This window comes from Branchiostoma belcheri, unplaced genomic scaffold, assembly GCF_001625305.1.
Source record: "Branchiostoma belcheri isolate BF01 breed outbred unplaced genomic scaffold, Haploidv18h27 scaffold48, whole genome shotgun sequence".
Taxonomy (NCBI): Eukaryota; Metazoa; Chordata; class Leptocardii; order Amphioxiformes; family Branchiostomatidae; genus Branchiostoma; species Branchiostoma belcheri.
The window spans coordinates 793582-811999 of NW_017804109.1; the positions used below are offsets into that span (position 1 = coordinate 793582).

An 18418-nucleotide genomic window follows, 5' to 3' on the forward strand; every position below is an offset into this window, starting at 1 on the left:
AGTCCAAATCTCAAAATAACAGTGACCAGCAAATATTGTTACCTATTCAAATATGCTGAACATGAGTGGTAGGAGAAAAAGAGCTTCCTTACCTTCCCTCTCGAGCGTGGCGTCATCTGGCGTCACTTCTCCATTCACTGTCACCTTCTCTTCTTCACTTTCTCTCCTCTCTACTCCTTTCCCTTCTTCCCTCACTCCATTCTCGATATCCTTATCCTTCATTTCCTCTTCTCCAGTACTCTGTATCCCTCTATTCGCGTCCTCACATGAACCCGCTTCATCAAGAACCGTTGTCCCTGCATTGCTCACATTAATACAAGCAGAATCTGTCATCTGAAAAACATCATTTCCATTGTCTGCATCGCACTCTGTACTTTCAACAACAGCTCCGTCCAAACGCGTTTCATCACAAAAACTATCCTCAGTTGTAGTAGCACCAATGTTTGAACCGGCATTGCAGCTTGAGTCATTCTCGATGACACCAACACTGTTTGCATGATCAGCAACTCCAACACTGTTAGTACTTATGTCGCTTTCCGACTTTCCTATACTCTCCACGTTTCCTGTGCTCATGTTACTCCCATTGCTTGTGCCGCTGCTGGAGCTAGTTTTGCTGACCAGACTCGTGTTGCTCGCACGTTCCGCTAGCGTCTCGATGTCCTCCTCGATGGTAGTGACCCTCGGCTCGGCCACACGGCGCCAGTCCATCCTCCTAACGCCCGACCGGCCCGTCACCACGCACTTCCGCAGCTGACGACACAGTAATGGAACATGGTGAAATAAAGACTAAGCTTTCTTCCCAACACTGGAATGAATGAATTTGGGACTTACCCCTAATTTTCGCCTGACTCTTTCGACCTTGTTCACGGAATGAACCCGTCTACTCTTGGAACGTGACATCAGAGACAAGAGTAGACGGGTCCATTCCGTGAACAAGGTTGGAGGAGTCAGCCGAAAAGTTGGCCCCTAATTCATTCCAGTGTTGAAAAGAAATCTTAGGCTTCATAATGACTTGTGCCAACGGAGATGAACTTTTATGCTAAGGTAATGTAACATGGTGGATAAACTCATGACATGAGTAATGCATTATTCAGAAATTCAGATACATTTAAGTAGGCAGGGTGGTAGGAGGGAGAAAGACAGAATTGAATTTCCTATGAGTATTGTTTACCTGGATGTCAAACCTTGACCATTGTTCATGTTGTGGGATATGATTTCAGCTATCATTGTATAAGTTTATAAGCTATCTTTTGATCATTATTTTCCTTCTTCTTTCCTTTAGTTGGTACATGTAACTCTGTTATTTGAAGGCCTGGCTATTTAATATATCAGTGGGAACATGAGAACCTTGCGTCCGGTGAGCACGGCGTTGACACTGTTGAGCCATTCCAGCGAGAACAGGTTCTCGTACGTCTCCTCTGCGATCAGAAGCTTCTCTGTCTCACGCTCACGGATACAGAACTTGATGGCCAATCTGGGGAAGAATTTAGATATTTAATGATACCACGTTAGCACGTCTAACCCTTAGAAGACGGGGAACAACAGACGATAAACCGGACAGTGAGTGTGCTGTGCAGCAGTGTTAATTTTCAAGGGGGCCTGGAAAAACAAAAACAAATAAAATATATTGAACATAGGCTGATACATAGGTTACATAGCAGAAGTTGAGAAATACATAGCAAAAAACTCAAATTTGATTTTAATAAAGATAGATGGATAAATTCACACAAATTTTACGACAAATTTTACCAAAATTAATCATTCATATCAGAGTTAATATCTAGATTATTAGTGTCCAAATCCATTCAGAATCAGAATAGCACTTCAAGTCAAGTTGACCATAATCTATATAGTGAGATATGATTTTTATTTATTGCTGGATAATTTAAGTTTATAAGTTATCAGTTGTTATTTCATTATTAACATGACTGTGCAAATAGATAAAACCAAATCACTACCTTGCAGTCCGACGTGAGGGCTGCACGATGTAGAACAGGAACTCTCCTGGTCTGAGCGGCTCGTCTTGTGGCTCGAGAAGATGCACCACGATCTTGTCATTAAGGCACAGCGGCCAGCCCTCGTGTCTCAGCAACTTACCTGCATGTAAAAGCTGGAAAAGAGGGAAAATAAGGAAGTCAGGCTTCGTGTCAAGAATATGACAAACATTGCCCGCAAGGGTATTGACATTTGCTGTGCACAAGAACCACAGGACAGAGGCAAATGCGAGCTACCATCAAGCCCCAGCATCAGTGTGCAAGCATGTCTAACCCTCGGAACACCAGTAACAACAGACGTTGAACCAGATAGAGAGAGAGAGAGAGATTGAACCAAGTTTAGTTTGCTCAGTGAAACTGTATGGTATGTTGGTCTTGAGACCTTTCCTGCTGATAGAAGCTGTGAAAGAGATCAAGAAAATAAGGGAGTCAAAAGCTCAAAAGAGGAAACAGAAGGTACACTTTGGACAACAACTTCGTAAGACTGTGTTTTACCCCTACTAACCACTACTTCCTCACCACTGGTCCCTATACTACAGGTTTGTTGTGAAACATCGCATAGAAACAGCTCCAGGAATAGGATCGTGGGAAACCAGAAGATCCAAACACAACTATGGAGACAAGTTCAAAAGTCATCATCGCATGCTTGTCTTGTCCTACTATGGCAACTTCCCTGTCACAAAAGCCAGGTTATACCTGAACCTGTGCCAAAAGGTACTAACCACATCTTCATAACTGCTATTCCCTACAGGTGTGCTGAAGAACATCCAATAGACACAGTTCCAATAATAGCATACCATCGTGGGAAAACAGAACATCCAAACACAACTACAGAGACAAGTTCAAAAGTCATCATCACATGCTTGTCTTGTCCTACTATGGCAACTTCACTCTTGCAATAGCCAGGTCACATCTGAACTTGAGCCAAAAGGTACAAAGCAGGTGTGTGTCTGTTGTACAACAAATATCTCCTAAGTTACTTGCTAGACAGTGTAACCTGGTGGGCACCAAACAAAGCATGACTTTTAACTTTTAGCTGTACTGTTTTTTTCTATACTTAAGCCTCTGTCCTCAGTTTTGAGAACTACCACTCCATAGACAAATGTACGTATACCATAGCCTGGACACCAAACTGTTAGTTAACAGGGCCTACACAGGCCAGCTCTTTGGCTCCAGGGCCAACATGTTAGCCTGGATACCAGACTGTTTCCAGGGCCTACACAGGCCAGCCCCACGGCTCCAGGGCCAACATATGAGAGCTCTAACTCAGGTGGGCTGTGATAAAATGTCCTTGGAAGCATGTTGACCTAAGACTTGCCAATAAGCCCAGTTCTGGGGTTGACAGTAGCTAAAAAGGAAGGACTTTCTAGAGCCAAAGAGCAACCTTGAATGTACTGGTAGAAAAGCAAGACATGAAACCCCACCTTGCATGTCTACACCCCAGCTCTGTCTCTCCTGCTTCTGACTTCTACACAGGACTCTCCTGGCATTCCCCACTTCATCAAGCCGGCATTTGAATGCTCCAGTGGTTGAACACAATGGGAATCAGAGTAAAGAAAACCACTCCAGAGATAAAGACAACATGAAGAGTTCAGCTCAAGACAGACAGGCCAAACTGGCTTCTGTTTGCCGATCTCCTTATACAACTTACTTACTATACACCCACGTCTGTATTGACTTAGGGAGATGTTTTCGTCAGAGTTTGTTAGTCGGTTGGTTGGTTGGTTGGTCTACTGAGTCATTGGTTTTTCAACAAGAACAAAGTTAAGAAGTTTATAAATAAGTGTTTTGTATCATTTTTTTTTTTTATACATGCTTATTCTGTGATCTTGGAAAAGATCTGGATCTTAAATCTAAATCCAGAAGCTTTTTATCGAAAATTCTTTCATAATCATAGCATTGAGTACATGTCAGAGATGCCAAAAAGTCGGAAGACGTTACGACGTTCCACCCAACATCTGCTTGGAGAATAAATCTCAATCGTATAGGTTTGTCTGTGTAATGTTATCAATTACATTAACCTTCCACATGCTGCGGTTGCCTACTGATACCAAATTTGTAACTGGTTAATAGAAGAGGGCCAGCATGGGGGGTCCCAACAACGCTCTAAGCAAAATTTTGAGAGATGGCTACGTATGACGCTGAATAAATTCCAGGTAGCTGAAACGCATTACGTAGAATTGAAACTACGAATTACGCTCTGCACAAAATGCACCACTTACACTCTACGTTGAATTTGACAGGTCCATCTACGCTCTACGTAGAATTAAAACAGCCGATTACGCTCTACGGAAAAGGGCATGCAGGCCTGCGTTAAAGTCTGGTGTGCCGTGACCCGGTAAAAACCTCTGACGTCTTTGATAATTGGGAGTAAACATGGCTGGTACCAGACCGGCACCACTCTCACCACAGGTACACCCAACAAACATTTACTCACAGCAAACACACGCACAGAAAGGACGCATTCAGTACAGGCTTAGGCACTACTTGAAGAAAAATTGCATTTGCAGACAACTATGAGTCAACAAGAATATCACAAGTTCTTGCCTTCTTGTTACATGTACATGTACATCTACAATGCTGTTTACCATATAGAACTTAAAAATTAAAAAGTTTTCCTGTTCCAACTTCAAACACAGGCAGAGAAAGGACACATTCACACCAGTCTTGGGCACTACTCAATGAAAAATTGCCCTCACGGACAACTTTGAGTCAACAATAATGTCACAAGTTCTTGCCTTCTTCTTACATGTAGCTCTATTACCAACCGTATGGAGTAAAAAGTTTTCCTGTTCCAACTGCAAACACAGACAGAGAAAGGACGCATTCAGAACAGTTAATTGGATGAAAAATTGCCTTCATGGACAACTTTGAGTTAATAATGATATCACAAGTTTCTTGCCTTCTTGTTACATGTAGCTCTATAGGCTAAACTACACTGTTTAGTTTTTACCATATTGTGTAAAAAGTTTGCCTATTCCAAATGCGTATCTAAATTGTAATATCTAATTCATCAATAAACGAACTATAAATCTCCAAGGTATTTGCTTGGACCAAACAAACGCTGAGTGAGGGCAACTTTATAGTCTTCCGCACCTGAAGTAACATTTGACAGGAAACTTCTCTTATAAAGTTTGTGGTCCCTCTAACTAAAATTGTAGTGTAAAAGAAGTCTTCATCACTCCATATTTCTAACCTGTAACTTGTAAGGTTTAATTTATTGATAATCCAACAAGTTAACACTGAGATGTTTGTCCAAACCAAACATACGTAGAGGAAAGAACACATTTATAAATACTCTTCTTGACATAAAGTAAATTCTGCTTTTAGAAGGTAGCCTCGAGTTTGACGTCATAGTTTTCTTTCACCCTTAAATAAAGTTTTGTTTTCCCTGCCAAGTCCTTCAATTAAAACATCATAATTTTATTGACTAACCAAAAACTAATGAGGGCCTGCAAGGGGGGGGGGGTCCCGACAACGCTCTATGCTGAATTCGGAAACCTCTCGATTACGCTTTACGATAAATTCCAAGTGGCTACAATGCATTACGTAGAATTAAAACGGCGATTACACTCTACGCAAAAATATTAGAGCAGTCCGTCTATGCTCTACGTAGAATTAAAACGGCCGATTACACTCTACGGAAAAGGGCTTGTGGGCCCCCACTAACCAGGATGGTACCCAGGCCATTCTGCCGGCATCCCACGGTGAGAGTTGGTCATCAGAAGTGTTAGCAGTTGCGGAGTGTTTGCCTTCGTGTAAGACACCCTCCTTGAGTACCTGTAGGTTTTATCACTGTAACAAAGCAGAGTGGCCCTCCCCCAAGCCCTTCCAACCTCTCCTGTACCCTCAATTGCTGGGAAAAGAACACATCTCCTGCCCCCTGCGTGTCCCAGACGAGAGACGAATTATCGATTTCTTCAGAATCACTTTCTAAGGAGGCAAATATGGCGGGGATGAGAGGGGGTCTCCCAAGGTCTGTTACCACGGTTACAGCATCAACACTTTCAATCAGATTATCTCAAGGAGGGACGGAGCAAGACAGGACTGAGTTCCGAAAATAATTTCATCAGGTTGGTAAAACTTAAGAGAAAGGGGAATTCTTTTTACACAACCAGTGAATCTCACCTCGCTGACGTTTCGGTGTTCGGCTACATATAGCGGCGAAATGCAGTACTCCAGTCAGAAGCTCTGAAGAAGGTGTCTGACAGACACCGAAACGTCAGCGAGGTGAGATTTACTGGTTGTGTAAAAAGAATTCCCCTATCTCTTAGGTCTGAGTTGTTAGTTTACATCGCTACGGACTGTGGGAGCGGACGTAAACTTACCAGGATGGCACCCAGGCTGCCAGCAGAGAGAGTGGACCAAGAACCTGCCACGATTCTACAGCAGCCTACTTAAAAAGGTTATCATTTACTAAAAAAGGAGGAATTGGTGTATTTTCAGACATCAGGAACGTTACATTGTCCACGCTATCTGCACATGTCAACCAGTATAACATCCTTCAAAGTTCAACATGACACAACACACCAGCTTCCAAGACATACGTCGACAACTGGATACATCCTACTGAATAACCTACATTACAGTAGGCCCTGTGCACTGAACTGCAAGCAAATTCTAAAAAGCTTTTTGATAAAGAGGCCTCTTCCATATTTGATGGTGATGGGCTCCTCTGTAAATAACCTGATAAAATGCCCCAATTTCAAACTGTTCACAATGAAACAAGTCGCCTCGTCCAACCTTTAGAACAAAACAAATTTGTTGCAACCTTTGCAAAGAAGTACCATATAATATTTTTTTACTCCACCATACCCCCTTATGAAGCTGCCATACACCACATTCTATGTTATTAACACATGGGAATAGCAGGCACCCAAACAAGTGCTGTAAGGTGACCTTCATCATAATTATAGAACCTAACCCTATGTACGATAATCCTAACCCTGAAACTATGGTCTTCTTACCTATAAAACTAAGATTTTTGAATGACATCCTCATCCTGTGTATCCTTACATTACCTACAGCTGAAATTCCTACACACAACAGCGCTATCTAAATTCAATCTCAACACCCACCACCCACACTATTAGGCTTTTCAACAAATTTTCAGCCAGCCCCCTGACTATAACAGACCTTTGAACGCGTGCAAAACATACCTACCCAATGTTCACGACCGTACCAACTAGCCTCTGTAGCAGGCTTATAGAACTGGGGGTTTGGTGGTCTTTGGCTGTTTTCTGATTAGCCCAGTTCTAAAAACGGGGGTAATTCAACCAGGCCGGCTATGTTGTCTATATGCAATCAGAAAATATCATATAAAAGCTCCCAATGACCCTGAAGACCCCCCAAACCCCCAGTTTTTGGCCTGCTATGGAGGCTACGTACCAACCTGCTCCTGTATAGAGTAATGATTTAGACCCCTGCTGTAGTAAAACCAGGCCAGCGATTTCCCCTTGGTGCCACATCACATCACTGATCAATAGCATATATTGATTCTGGCTCTGCTACACTCAGCAATACTGTATCAAGATGGTTATCAGGGGCAAGAGGAATTCAATTCTTTGGTTTAAGACCCTTTTGTAAAAGCCATCCATTACCTACCAAAAGGGTCTGCATGGGGGGCCCTGACAATGCTCTATGCTAAATTTTTAGAACCAACAGTATTATGCTGATTTCAAAAAGCCTCCCCATTATGTTTTACGATAAATTCTGGGAAGCTACGCATTACGTAGAATTAAAACGGTTGATTACGCTCTACAGAAAAGGGTATGCCGGCCCCCTACCAAGGCAACCAGAGATGGCAGACTTCACCCCCTTACCTATACTGCTAGGTGACATTTCTAGGCCCACAGACAAAAACGCCAGGACTGACAATGAGTGGCAATGCTGCATTGTATATATTTGGAATTTAAAAGCTGTAGACACTCAAACACGGACAAGCTGATACCGAAAACAAATTACACGCATGCACTCCTTTGATCTGATACAAAAATTTGTATCACTATCTGATCTTACTATACCAGTGGATAAGCTTTATCAGTCTGGTGCCACTGTTGCATACCTGCATTATCTGACTACCAGATTAAGATACCTATACATGTTTATTTCCGAGAAGAGATATCTGGCACGAAAAATTGACAGAAAAATAAACACAACTGCCTGCAGATGAAAAATGACAAGCGTACAGACAACAAACTACTGACACGGTAGGACAGTAACAAAGAAAAACAGCAGTGAAACCTATCATTATAGATTGATTTACATACTGGGCTACTAGCCTCCATAGCATGCCAAAAACTGGGGGGTTTGGGGGTCTTCATGGTCTTTGGGAGCTTTTATGTGCTATTTTCTGATTGCATATAGACAACATAGCCGGCCTGGTTGAATTACCCCCGTTTTTTTTATAACTGGGCTAATCAGAGAAAACACCCAAAGACCACCAAACACCCAGTTCTAAAAGCCTGCTACGGAGGCTACTGGGCTACTACCTGTCAAAAGGTCATCAGTTTAAGGCTATGAAATTCCCACAGTCTCTTGGCCATCTCTTTACATTATTCGCAAAACACCTACCCCGTTTAGGGTCGCACCGTGACCCACCTTTGACCTAAAGCTCCTAGCAGGTTCATCACATTTCTATTACATAATAAATCACAAGTTTTAGACACGATTTTCCGACCAGGTGGGTTGAGTATCGGTTTACATGCTCTGTGGAAGGTCAGGGGTCGTCTGCTCAGCCAGGTAACTCTCTCAGTGACATTTAGAGGTCGGGAGGTCAAGACTCACGTTGAGGTGATCCTTGACAAACACACCTGTCTCACAGGTAATGGAGGTTTAACCTTGTAAGGAGTTCTATAGACAGTAGGGCAAAGGAAATTGGCCTGTAAGGCCATACCAATTTGATTTGTTGGTTCTCGGATTTTTGTCAGAAAAAATATGAAGCGACAGGGTGAAAAAATAAAGAAATAAAAACAGGCTGAGGCATCCTATGATAGCCTCAAATGCTTTGACAGGAGCCATGAAGTTAACAAATCAGGCTGGTTTGTAATTCAAGTAATTTTTGGAGCGGGAAATATTGTTGTTGTTGTTTTTTTTGTTGCAAATCAGAAAAAAATGAAGCAGGCAAATCCATGAACCAACAAATTAAATTGGTGTAGCCTGATGGAGAGTCAACCTTGTAAGGAGTTAGCACAGGGTCTATAGACAGTGGGGCACCTGGGCTGGTGGGATGGAAGAAAGGAACTCATTGTAAGACTTGCCCACATCTCAGTGCTGTATCTTATAATTAGCTTTTGCGAAGGCAAATATCAGACAATTGAACACATCCCTCAAATAGATTTTACACTGATCAAATGCTCCCTGCAGCTGGTGTGTGTGTTATTATGGAGTTTATAATAAAATGTAATGCCCCCTAGCATCTTTTATGAAACTGCAAGCATTAGAAACAAAAAACTGTCTTTAACTTTTAAGTTTCTGAGGCTGCACAGACCTATTTTCATGGTACATGTGCCTGTGCCTTGCCACTTTTTGGTGGTCCTTTAGGTAACTTTTTGCATTGACATAAGCATTAAGAATCCTGTCTAAAGTGGCCAGTCCACAAAGACATTTCCAGTCCCAGTCCTCTTTGGCATTTTCACCATCAATTCGACCTTGCTGTCAGTCTGTGGTTATGCCATTTCCCCCCTCACTTCAAGTGACAGTACTGTGTTCAAATAGCTACAGAAGACTCACCCTCGCCTCCTGTTGCACACACTGTAGCACGGGTTTTGCTGGGATGAGCCAGTCGCTCAGGGATGGACACACAAACAAACAAACAAACAAACACTCACCCTAGCCTCCTGTTATACACATTGCAGCTTCGCTGGGATCATGGTCTCTCAGGCACGGACACACAAACAAACAAACATACAAACACTCACCCTAGCCTCCTGCTACCATGGAAACACACAAAAACAAACAAACAAACACTTACCCTAGCCTCCTGTTGCACACACTGTAGCACTGGTTTCGCTGGGATGAGCCAGTCGCTGAGAAAGGTCATGCCATCGCCACGGAAACGCTTCTCCACGATCTGGCACACCTGTCCGAGCAGCACGGGCGCGGTGGCGTGGTACGGAGGGTACAGCGAAGACAGCGTACGCTGGATTGAGCTGTCAAGGTCGTGCAGGAAACTCTGAAACACACACAAGGTTAAGTCACGTTATTGATTTTGAAACAGCATTATTATGTTTACCGAAGGAAATATTTTGTTTTTGCTCAGTTTCTTCTTCTTCTCCAAACAAATAAGGTCAATGACCTGAACCAGACGTCTGTCACCATGGTAACTAGTGTTGGGTTACATCATGTTGCAATTCTATAGCAGGAGGGATTCAGACTCCTCGCTGTCACATGAATTTGTTTGACTTAGAATTAATATTATTAATTATAATTAATTTAAGTAATAATCAAAGATAGTAGGCTTCATGAGTGTCCTCTGGTAGAATATATGAAAAAACACAAACAAACACACACACAAACACCCGTACATTCTATATGTTTTATCAATCAAATTGGCATTCATAGATAATCAGTAATCCATTTTTTGGAACAACTCTTTGGTAACAAAACTTTCTAACACTTTATTTGCATGTCTAGACATCCCTTACAGCAGCCTTTGGCCTCATATAATAAATCAAAAGCAATAAATAATACAGGCTACAGTATTAATATAGACATATGTTTAATCATAGAGAAATATTGTACACACAACTAATATACTCTTCACTAAGGACACAATAGGACATACATACTGACAGAATTGTAATCTTATAAATGAGTATAATTCCAACATAATGTCTTCAAATCCCAGTATAATTTGCCTGAGAGTTGCTGTGAGTTCAGGTCGTCACCCCACATGACATATGCCGGATCACTCAGACATATCACTGGTATATATAGAACATGGGACTGTCTCTGGGCACGTACACAATCATACCATGCTGAAATATACATTTAACTTCGTTATACTAGCTTGTGAGTTAAATAATAATCACAAATTTGTTCTACAAATATCTAATTACAATGTTATTTAATTTGTATGCTATTCCGTCACTAAAAATATCATCTATCTTTTCTATTTGTAAATGGTATAAATATTGTATATATGTATAATTATTGTATGTAATTAGATATTTACAGTACAGTTTTGTCACCATTTACAAATAGAAAAGATAGATGATATTTTTAGTGACGGAATAGCATACAAATTAAATAACATTGAAATTAGATATATTAGATATATATAATTAGATTATACATATCTAATTTAAAAGTAAACCTGCGTATATATATTTTGTTCACTGTATAAAACAAGCTTGTTTCAAGTTATTTTTATAACACCTGAATATATTTAGAGGAATTTGGTTTAAAGCTTTTGGTTAACTTAACCCAAGAGCATTGAACTTGACTGAAATCATTACAGTAAATAGATCAAAAATTACTTTTCTCACGTGCTATTTGGTTACACCCACAACTTGACGTTAAATCTGACAGTTGACGTTTCGAAAAGCTACATCCTAGTTTCCAGCTGTCTAGAAGCTATAATTATAGCAACAAAGAAGAAAAGGCTAAAATAGAACAGTCAACACGGAGAAGTGACAAGGCCGACAGTTTAAGCACACTGGGTCATAAAAAACACAAAACAGAAAACAGTCCAAATATTGGCACAGGTGAGGAGGTCCTGGCCTGCACGTGTGAAGTGTCGTGACTTTCTGACTTTAAACTTTCCTCAGCAAACCACTCGAGAAGCACACAGTGTCAAGACAGGTCTCAAGAACAACGTACTGTCAGAACCCGGCAGTGATAGATCAATGTTTTAGACCAGGCAGAGCTCGAAATACTGGGTGCATGTGCACCTTAGTGCACCCAAAATTGGAGTTGTGCACCTAATTTTTTTCTGTGGGTGCACCAGTGTACATGATTGTGTTCAAATATTTTCATAGCTTTATGATGTAATTTAAAGATATTGACTGTACAGTAGTATACAGCATATTCTTAACATCAAAGTGCCAGAAAAATGATAAAATCATTAAATGTTAATTAGTACCTTTCTTTAGAAATGAAACATGATTAGTTTTTGTTGACGTTCTACTTATTTTATTTATATGGTGCACCTATTCTAAAGAATGAATTTCGAGCCCGGCAAGAACAACATGCTGTGATCAGAATCCAGCAGTGACATATGTTTGAGACCAGGAGAAAACCTGCCAGCGAACATCGATGTCATCACATCCCACCACTCAACACAACAACAGATCCATCCGTCATCAAGCAGTGACGTTATTACAAGCCGCTCCTCCTGTATAACCTTTCCGTGAGGAAACCATAATTAGTGTTTACCTTATTTTCCTCCTTCACGTGCGTTGACCCCGAGTTTCCCATCCCTGCCCCTGTAAGCTAGCATCCGTGGTGGTGGGAACTCTCACTGCACTCAATCTGTGAACCCAAGCGGTTCCCTGATCCAAAAATAGTTTACAGACATTCAGGGACAAGCTTGTTGCTCCTGAATGGTTCTGAGACAGAGATGAAAGCAGCCGGCCTGTGTGCGTGCGAGGTAACACATTAACCACCCTCTCAATGGTCCCCTCTTGATCTGTGCTAACAAGATGTAAACTACATTTGTAGGGCTCTCCGTGCATACATGTACCTCGTGTGCATAACCAGGCACCCGACAACGCTAAAGAGAATTTATTGGCGCAAACCGGGAGAGGAAACAATAATATAACATATTCCGATACCGCAGGAATTCCGTCCTTTGAATTGGGGCGGGGGGAGAAAAGAGAGCGGAAGAAAGAAACTATCAGCACGAGATATGCGGAGAAATGATTCTGAAGTGTACTGTCAACACCAGGACTTGAATTAATGGCCGGACAATGATGCCGGGATAAGTGTTGAGTAAACTGCGGACACAAAAGCGAGAAAAAGAGCAAGGAAAGATCTTTGTAAAGGTTCAGACAGGCTTTGACCAGCGCATACAACTACGTTGACTAATTCTACTGAAAATTGTTGACAATTAACGTAACAACACTGCAGTAAAATCAAAGATTGGAAAAGAGGGCGGGTTGGAGGCGTGGTGGTCAGACGGTCACAGACGGACACAGAAGAAGGTTAAGTCTTGGTTAAACTTTGAAGGAACTGCTGGACTTCTTTAAGACACAAGAGTCAATAAACAGAAAGCACAAGTCTCTTGGAAGGTGTATAATCAAATGCTTCAGGTGTTAACGTCTTTTCTGGGCTAAATTATGCTCTTAAAAAAGTTATAATACCACTTATCATGTTCTCTTTCTTAACAAAAAAGTCAGTACAAAGAAAAAAAACATGGTGGTTCTTGTTGGAATAATCTTCTAGAGCACAGTCATATCTGTCGTAGGTTGCCATACAGTAGATTTCATTTTATGTTGTTGCACATGATGTAACTGTACTTTTTTATTATTGTCAGTTGTACCTTAGTAATTTGCCAACAGAAATTGTATGATGTAATTTTAGCATAAATGTGTATTATTCTAGCGTATAAGTGGTGTTTAATGCCTCTCAAGACACTTTTTATGTATATATATTATGTATTAGTCATGTAATTTTTTAAAAATTTGTAAAAGCTTCTCAATTCAGCCTTTGGCTGCAAAAAGCTTCTAACCTACTGTACTATGTATGTATGAAGTATGTGTTTCTGCAAATAAACCAGTCTATATATTGTCATACGATTTTGATATCCTTGGTTTATCGATTTTCCAGCAGTCTGTGACAAAAAGATGTAAAAAAAAAGGACCTAAGGATACCTTTTTGGTAACAAGGAAGCCAAATTTTATAAGATACAAGCACGACTATCCCACAACCATTTTAATTGTGACCAAGCTCTTGGCAGTGGCTGCCTGTAACCTACAGACGTGACTCTAGTCAAAGTTTACAGGTAACAGTGCCCGGGGCAGGGGTTAATTCGACGGCCCATGTTTACACAATAGGGTGACTTCACTGCTGTATTTCACACACACATCGGGGACATCGTAAAGATTCTTTTCTTAAGTATAGCTAACGGCGCATCAGTTTCATGGCTAAGTAAGCATGTATGGGAAGAACGCAAGGTGGATTTATAACATAATATTTCTTGGCCTTTTTTGTGGAATTTTTTGTTTACGATCTTCAGGCTCTACAGAGTTACAAAGAAAAGACATGGCCAAAGTTGGCCTTTATACTGGTCCTGGCTAAGTGAGCATGTATGGCAAGAACGCAAGGTAGATATAGATGAAGATATATTTCCCAAATATTCTAGTGTCTTTTTTTGGTGAATTTTTTTCTTCACGGTCTTAAGTTAAAGCAAACAAACAAAGCTCTATAGAATTACAAAGAAAACTCGTGGCCAAAGCTGGCCTGTGTACTTACCCTGAAAACAGTCTGGCATCCAGGCTAAGCCATACAGTTTATATCAGGTGTTTTTTTTTTTCACAAAAACAACTTTTTTTAGTTCATTGTGCGTACAAGAACCGGTGAAATAACTTCTTACAGCCTCAACTTAGCACAGAAGATTTGGCGCAAGATATTCATCCACATTCAAGGTTGTTTCCTATCAACAGACATCTATTGTTCGGTACGGCTTACACTAGCGGAAGGAAGAAATACTCCAGGCTTAGCCAACCTACACGCGCTGATGCTATCCAGACGGCACAGTAGCTATACCGCTTTTGTTCGCAAATGCCGAGCAGTTGGACAGACTTTCTGCGGGATTTCTTGCTTGACTCCCCTACTTTAGATAAACTTGCACAAAGGGTTTTTGAATCGAAACGATGCACAACGTGACTTTTCTGAGCCAGGCATTGTACAGAAAGAGTTGGCATTAGTGGTGTCATTGAAGAGATATTTTACTAGAGTTGTAAGAACTCTGTCCTTTAAAATAGAGGGTTGGGCAGGAAAAGATGCACCCCCACTTCCTCTGGTCAGAAGTTGAGAAGCCAGAAATATGCTGCACATTTTTTGCTCATAAGCAAAAAACAATAAAAAACTGCAATAATTTTTATTCTTCTACTATTACTAATAGAACGCACTAATATTTAGCAAGCGTTCATGAAAGTCAACTGGTTGCCTGCTAAAATTCTTTTATTCCTGGTTATTTGATGCATTGGAATGCCTGTACAACTGTATCACCTGCACCACCATTAATAGAACAGAATATACCCCCTGAAATGAAAGTGTGGAATGTTATACACTTTTCCTAACAGCCTTGTTGGGTATCGCCGGGTAAGTGTAGTACACAGGGGAAACAATGGTGGGGCTAAAGAGGGTACTTTCTATTACTCAGGACCCTTTTATTGTGCTAATTGAGGTTTGATGTAGGCACAAGTGGAACAAGCAGGTGCTTTAGTGCCAACTTTTATGGCCTCTCAACACTGGAAATGTAAACTTGTTTTGGCAGAACGTGGTCTTACCATGGTGGCTTTTTTCATACTTATATTTCTGTGGGACAGATTATGATAAGAAATTTTATTGCAACATAGGTGTTGCATATGTCTTGTCTTCAATACCACATGCTAAGTGTAAACTTCAAATTTTCTGATGCTTAAAGAGTTCAACAAATTGAATAGCAAAGTTCTTTACTCACAACCACTGGTTTAGTTGAGTCAAGAGGCTCTTGTTAACAAGTGGTTGTGAAGAAAGAACTTTGCTACTCAATCATTCTCCAACTTCATGAGAGATCAAGAAAGTTTTGTTGAGGCAAAAAAAGGAATTTTGAATCACTGAATTACTGAAAATCTTGCTCGTTGATAACTTAAAAAAATATACTTTTATTCATTCAACAGTGTGAATGCGAAATTAATACCATTTCCGCCCTTGCGATAGATTGAAAATGATACCAGGTATCCTAACCTTTCCTAGCTTCCTGTCGGCTTCTTCAGAAAAGAAAAGAACAAGATTTTTATCTTAAAGATAACTCTGACATCTCCCTTGTTCTTCAGGAAGTGAGTGTGGATTGTGCTCGGTTCTGTACCCAAAATAGCGGGGATGCCTTTGTAACCGATCTGATGACAATATTTCCCCCAGAATGTAAAGTGACGGATGGTTTTACAGCTTACGCATACTGAGGAGGGGACAGTGGTATCACATGTGCGTTGGACAGTGGTATCACTTGTACGTTTGCCCTGACCCTGCATGCCTTGGAGCAGTTTAATAGGCAGCGAGGATCAGCCTAGCATTCCAAGGAAAGTGGCGATCTCATCTTATCTGGACTGATTGATTTCGCTGTATGTACTTTGTTCCTCTTTGTTTAGGCTGTAAGAACGTGATAGATCGGTTCTCTTTTGTTCTGTTGTTAGAATTTAAAGTTTCAGAGTTAGAAAGAGTACAAGTCAAAAAACAGCCTCAATATAGAAAATCTGTTATCACAGTCACCATTGATAATGTATATTAGTGTAATATTAGTGTGTTCACTAATAATGTTTTAAGGAGGACCTGGAAGCCCTGACCCTCATGAGAAGGGCATGCGCAGAGTTTTGGAGGGGAAGAGTGTAGCAGTGGTGACTCGATAAGAAGAACTACCCAAAACCCACAAATTTTAGAAAAGGTGGGGCATTAAGTATTCCATATTTTACAAAAGAGAAGTCAAACCCTTCAGACATAGTATTATTAAACTTATAATATTGTTTTCAATGTCTCATTCATACAAATTAAGGCAATAACTGGAAAAGTAGATTTCACAGTGACTCATCAGTGGTTGTTTCAACACAAGGTTTGCCAAGAACAACCTCAACTGTTTAGTCCCACAAGAGGGGAGCTTCCTATACTTCCTGAAATCCACTGACAGATGCGCTGAGCTTGCCAAGTTCTGTTTCACAGACCATGGCTAACCTCTTAATATGGAAATGTAATTATTTTTAACAGTTGGAGTAATAATTTGATGATGATTGTCTAAACATCAATGTTTAAAGAGTCATAAAAGTTTGGTGAAAAGAAAAGTTTGTGACATTGTGGAAGTAAAAAACTACAAGTACAAACTAGCAAATAGCTTCACAGTCCAACAATACCGGTAATCTTATTTTGAGCACACTTTACTATACAGGAAAAGAAATTAACGAAACTAATTATCAAGAGAAAGAAGAAGTATTAAGAAGTCCATTGAGTACCTGTATAATGTTCCTTTGTCAGAAAAGTTTATAACAAGTTTGGTGAAAATAAAACCTATTAAATGACTACAGACTAGCAAAGAACTCTCAGTCCGACAATAACCTAATTTTAAACGCGGTGTAAAAAAACAACTTAACAAACTAATTATTAAGAGAAGTATTAAGAACTTGATTGAGTACCTGCATAATGTTCCTTTACACCATACATAGAACTGTCAGTGCTTCAACGCACTCAGGCCTTAAGCACACACCCTTATCTTGTCAACAAATCTCCCTCCGTCACTTCTCAAGCAGCCATGAAAATATTTCATACATCTCCAGAAACAAGCCCCGGGCATCTCACCTTTGACCCTGACATTCTGGACCTCCCGGCAACGGCCCCGACGACGACCTTTGCCCAGAAAACCGTCCGGAGGAAGAAACGAAATGTCCAGCGAGCTGCAATCCACACCACGTCCACTACCGCCCAGAGCAAGCCTGCTACTGCAGCGCCCAACATGTGGGTGTGAGGATAGGTCACAATCCTAGGTCTTACACTGACTCACTCACGGGTCATACTTGTGCCTTAAGGGTGACCCTCGAGGCAACGGAAGCACCCTGGGTGTCTTAAAGACAGACTTTCATTGTCTTGGGGAGAGATTCTTGCACAGACTTGTCTTGGAGAGATGATTCCTCACCGATCTCTGCACTCTGATAAACACGGTGTTGCCGGTAAGAAAACTGGGGCAAGGTGTGTAGGGTCAGGGCATCTCTTCAAAAAGGGGGGGTTTCTACGATAACTGAGGCTTCAGAAAAGATTAAATCTAAGACAACACGCTATTTAAACACAACACTCTGAAAAAATCATGATAAAAATTAAAAAGAAAAATTATTTGTTTCTATACCAACAATCTAAGATTGTTTTGAACGTTTAGATGCTCTACGAAATGAACTACTCTCCCCTAAAAAACAGTGGACTATGCCTAAGCTTTGTTCCAGATTTAATCAAGCATGAAACGTACAAGTAAACGGAAGGAGGGGGCAAAAGTAGACATGATTGGCCAATTTCACAGCATTGTGATACAGAAGGGAGGGGTGATCGCAAATGGAGCAGAAAGAAAGAAAGCAACACTATGGTATTCAATTAACTGTGATTCAGTCAAATGCCTCAAAATGCTTCTGACAGATCCTTCCAACTTTCCCACACAAATAAAATAGCCATTTTCCACTACAAATAAGTCAAACACAAGAAACCAAGTTTCAGTCTTCATATAACTGAGAATATACTAGCCACTTATT

At 40.7% G+C, this 18418-nt stretch overlaps 1 protein-coding gene across 1 annotated transcript; it reads right to left on the bottom strand.

Annotated features, from left to right (window-relative positions):
- Window positions 1–42: 42 nt before the first annotated feature.
- Window positions 43–17825, bottom strand: LOC109479315. Its single transcript, XM_019781271.1, has 5 exons — window positions 17484–17825; window positions 9967–10167; window positions 1959–2110; window positions 1348–1474; window positions 43–750 (listed from the first exon to the last, which is right to left on the bottom strand). The coding sequence occupies exons 1-5, from the start codon at window positions 17637–17639 to the stop codon at window positions 43–45; spliced, it is 1344 nt and encodes a 447-aa protein (XP_019636830.1). The 5' UTR covers window positions 17640–17825.
- Between the last annotated feature and the right edge of the window lie 593 nt (window positions 17826–18418).

Excerpts from the sequence above, each read along its gene's own strand:
- LOC109479315 (XM_019781271.1), bottom strand. The coding sequence starts at position 17,639 with ATGTTGGGCGCTGCAGTAGCAGGCTTGCTCTGGGCGGTAGTGGACGTG. Across the intron at positions 1,475-1,958 it reads CCCTCACGTCGGACTGCAAG|ATTGGCCATCAAGTTCTGTA; the intron begins GTAGTGATTTGG and ends ATTCTTCCCCAG. Across the intron at positions 751-1,347 it reads CCGTGCTCACCGGACGCAAG|CTGCGGAAGTGCGTGGTGAC; the intron begins GTTCTCATGTTC and ends CTGTGTCGTCAG.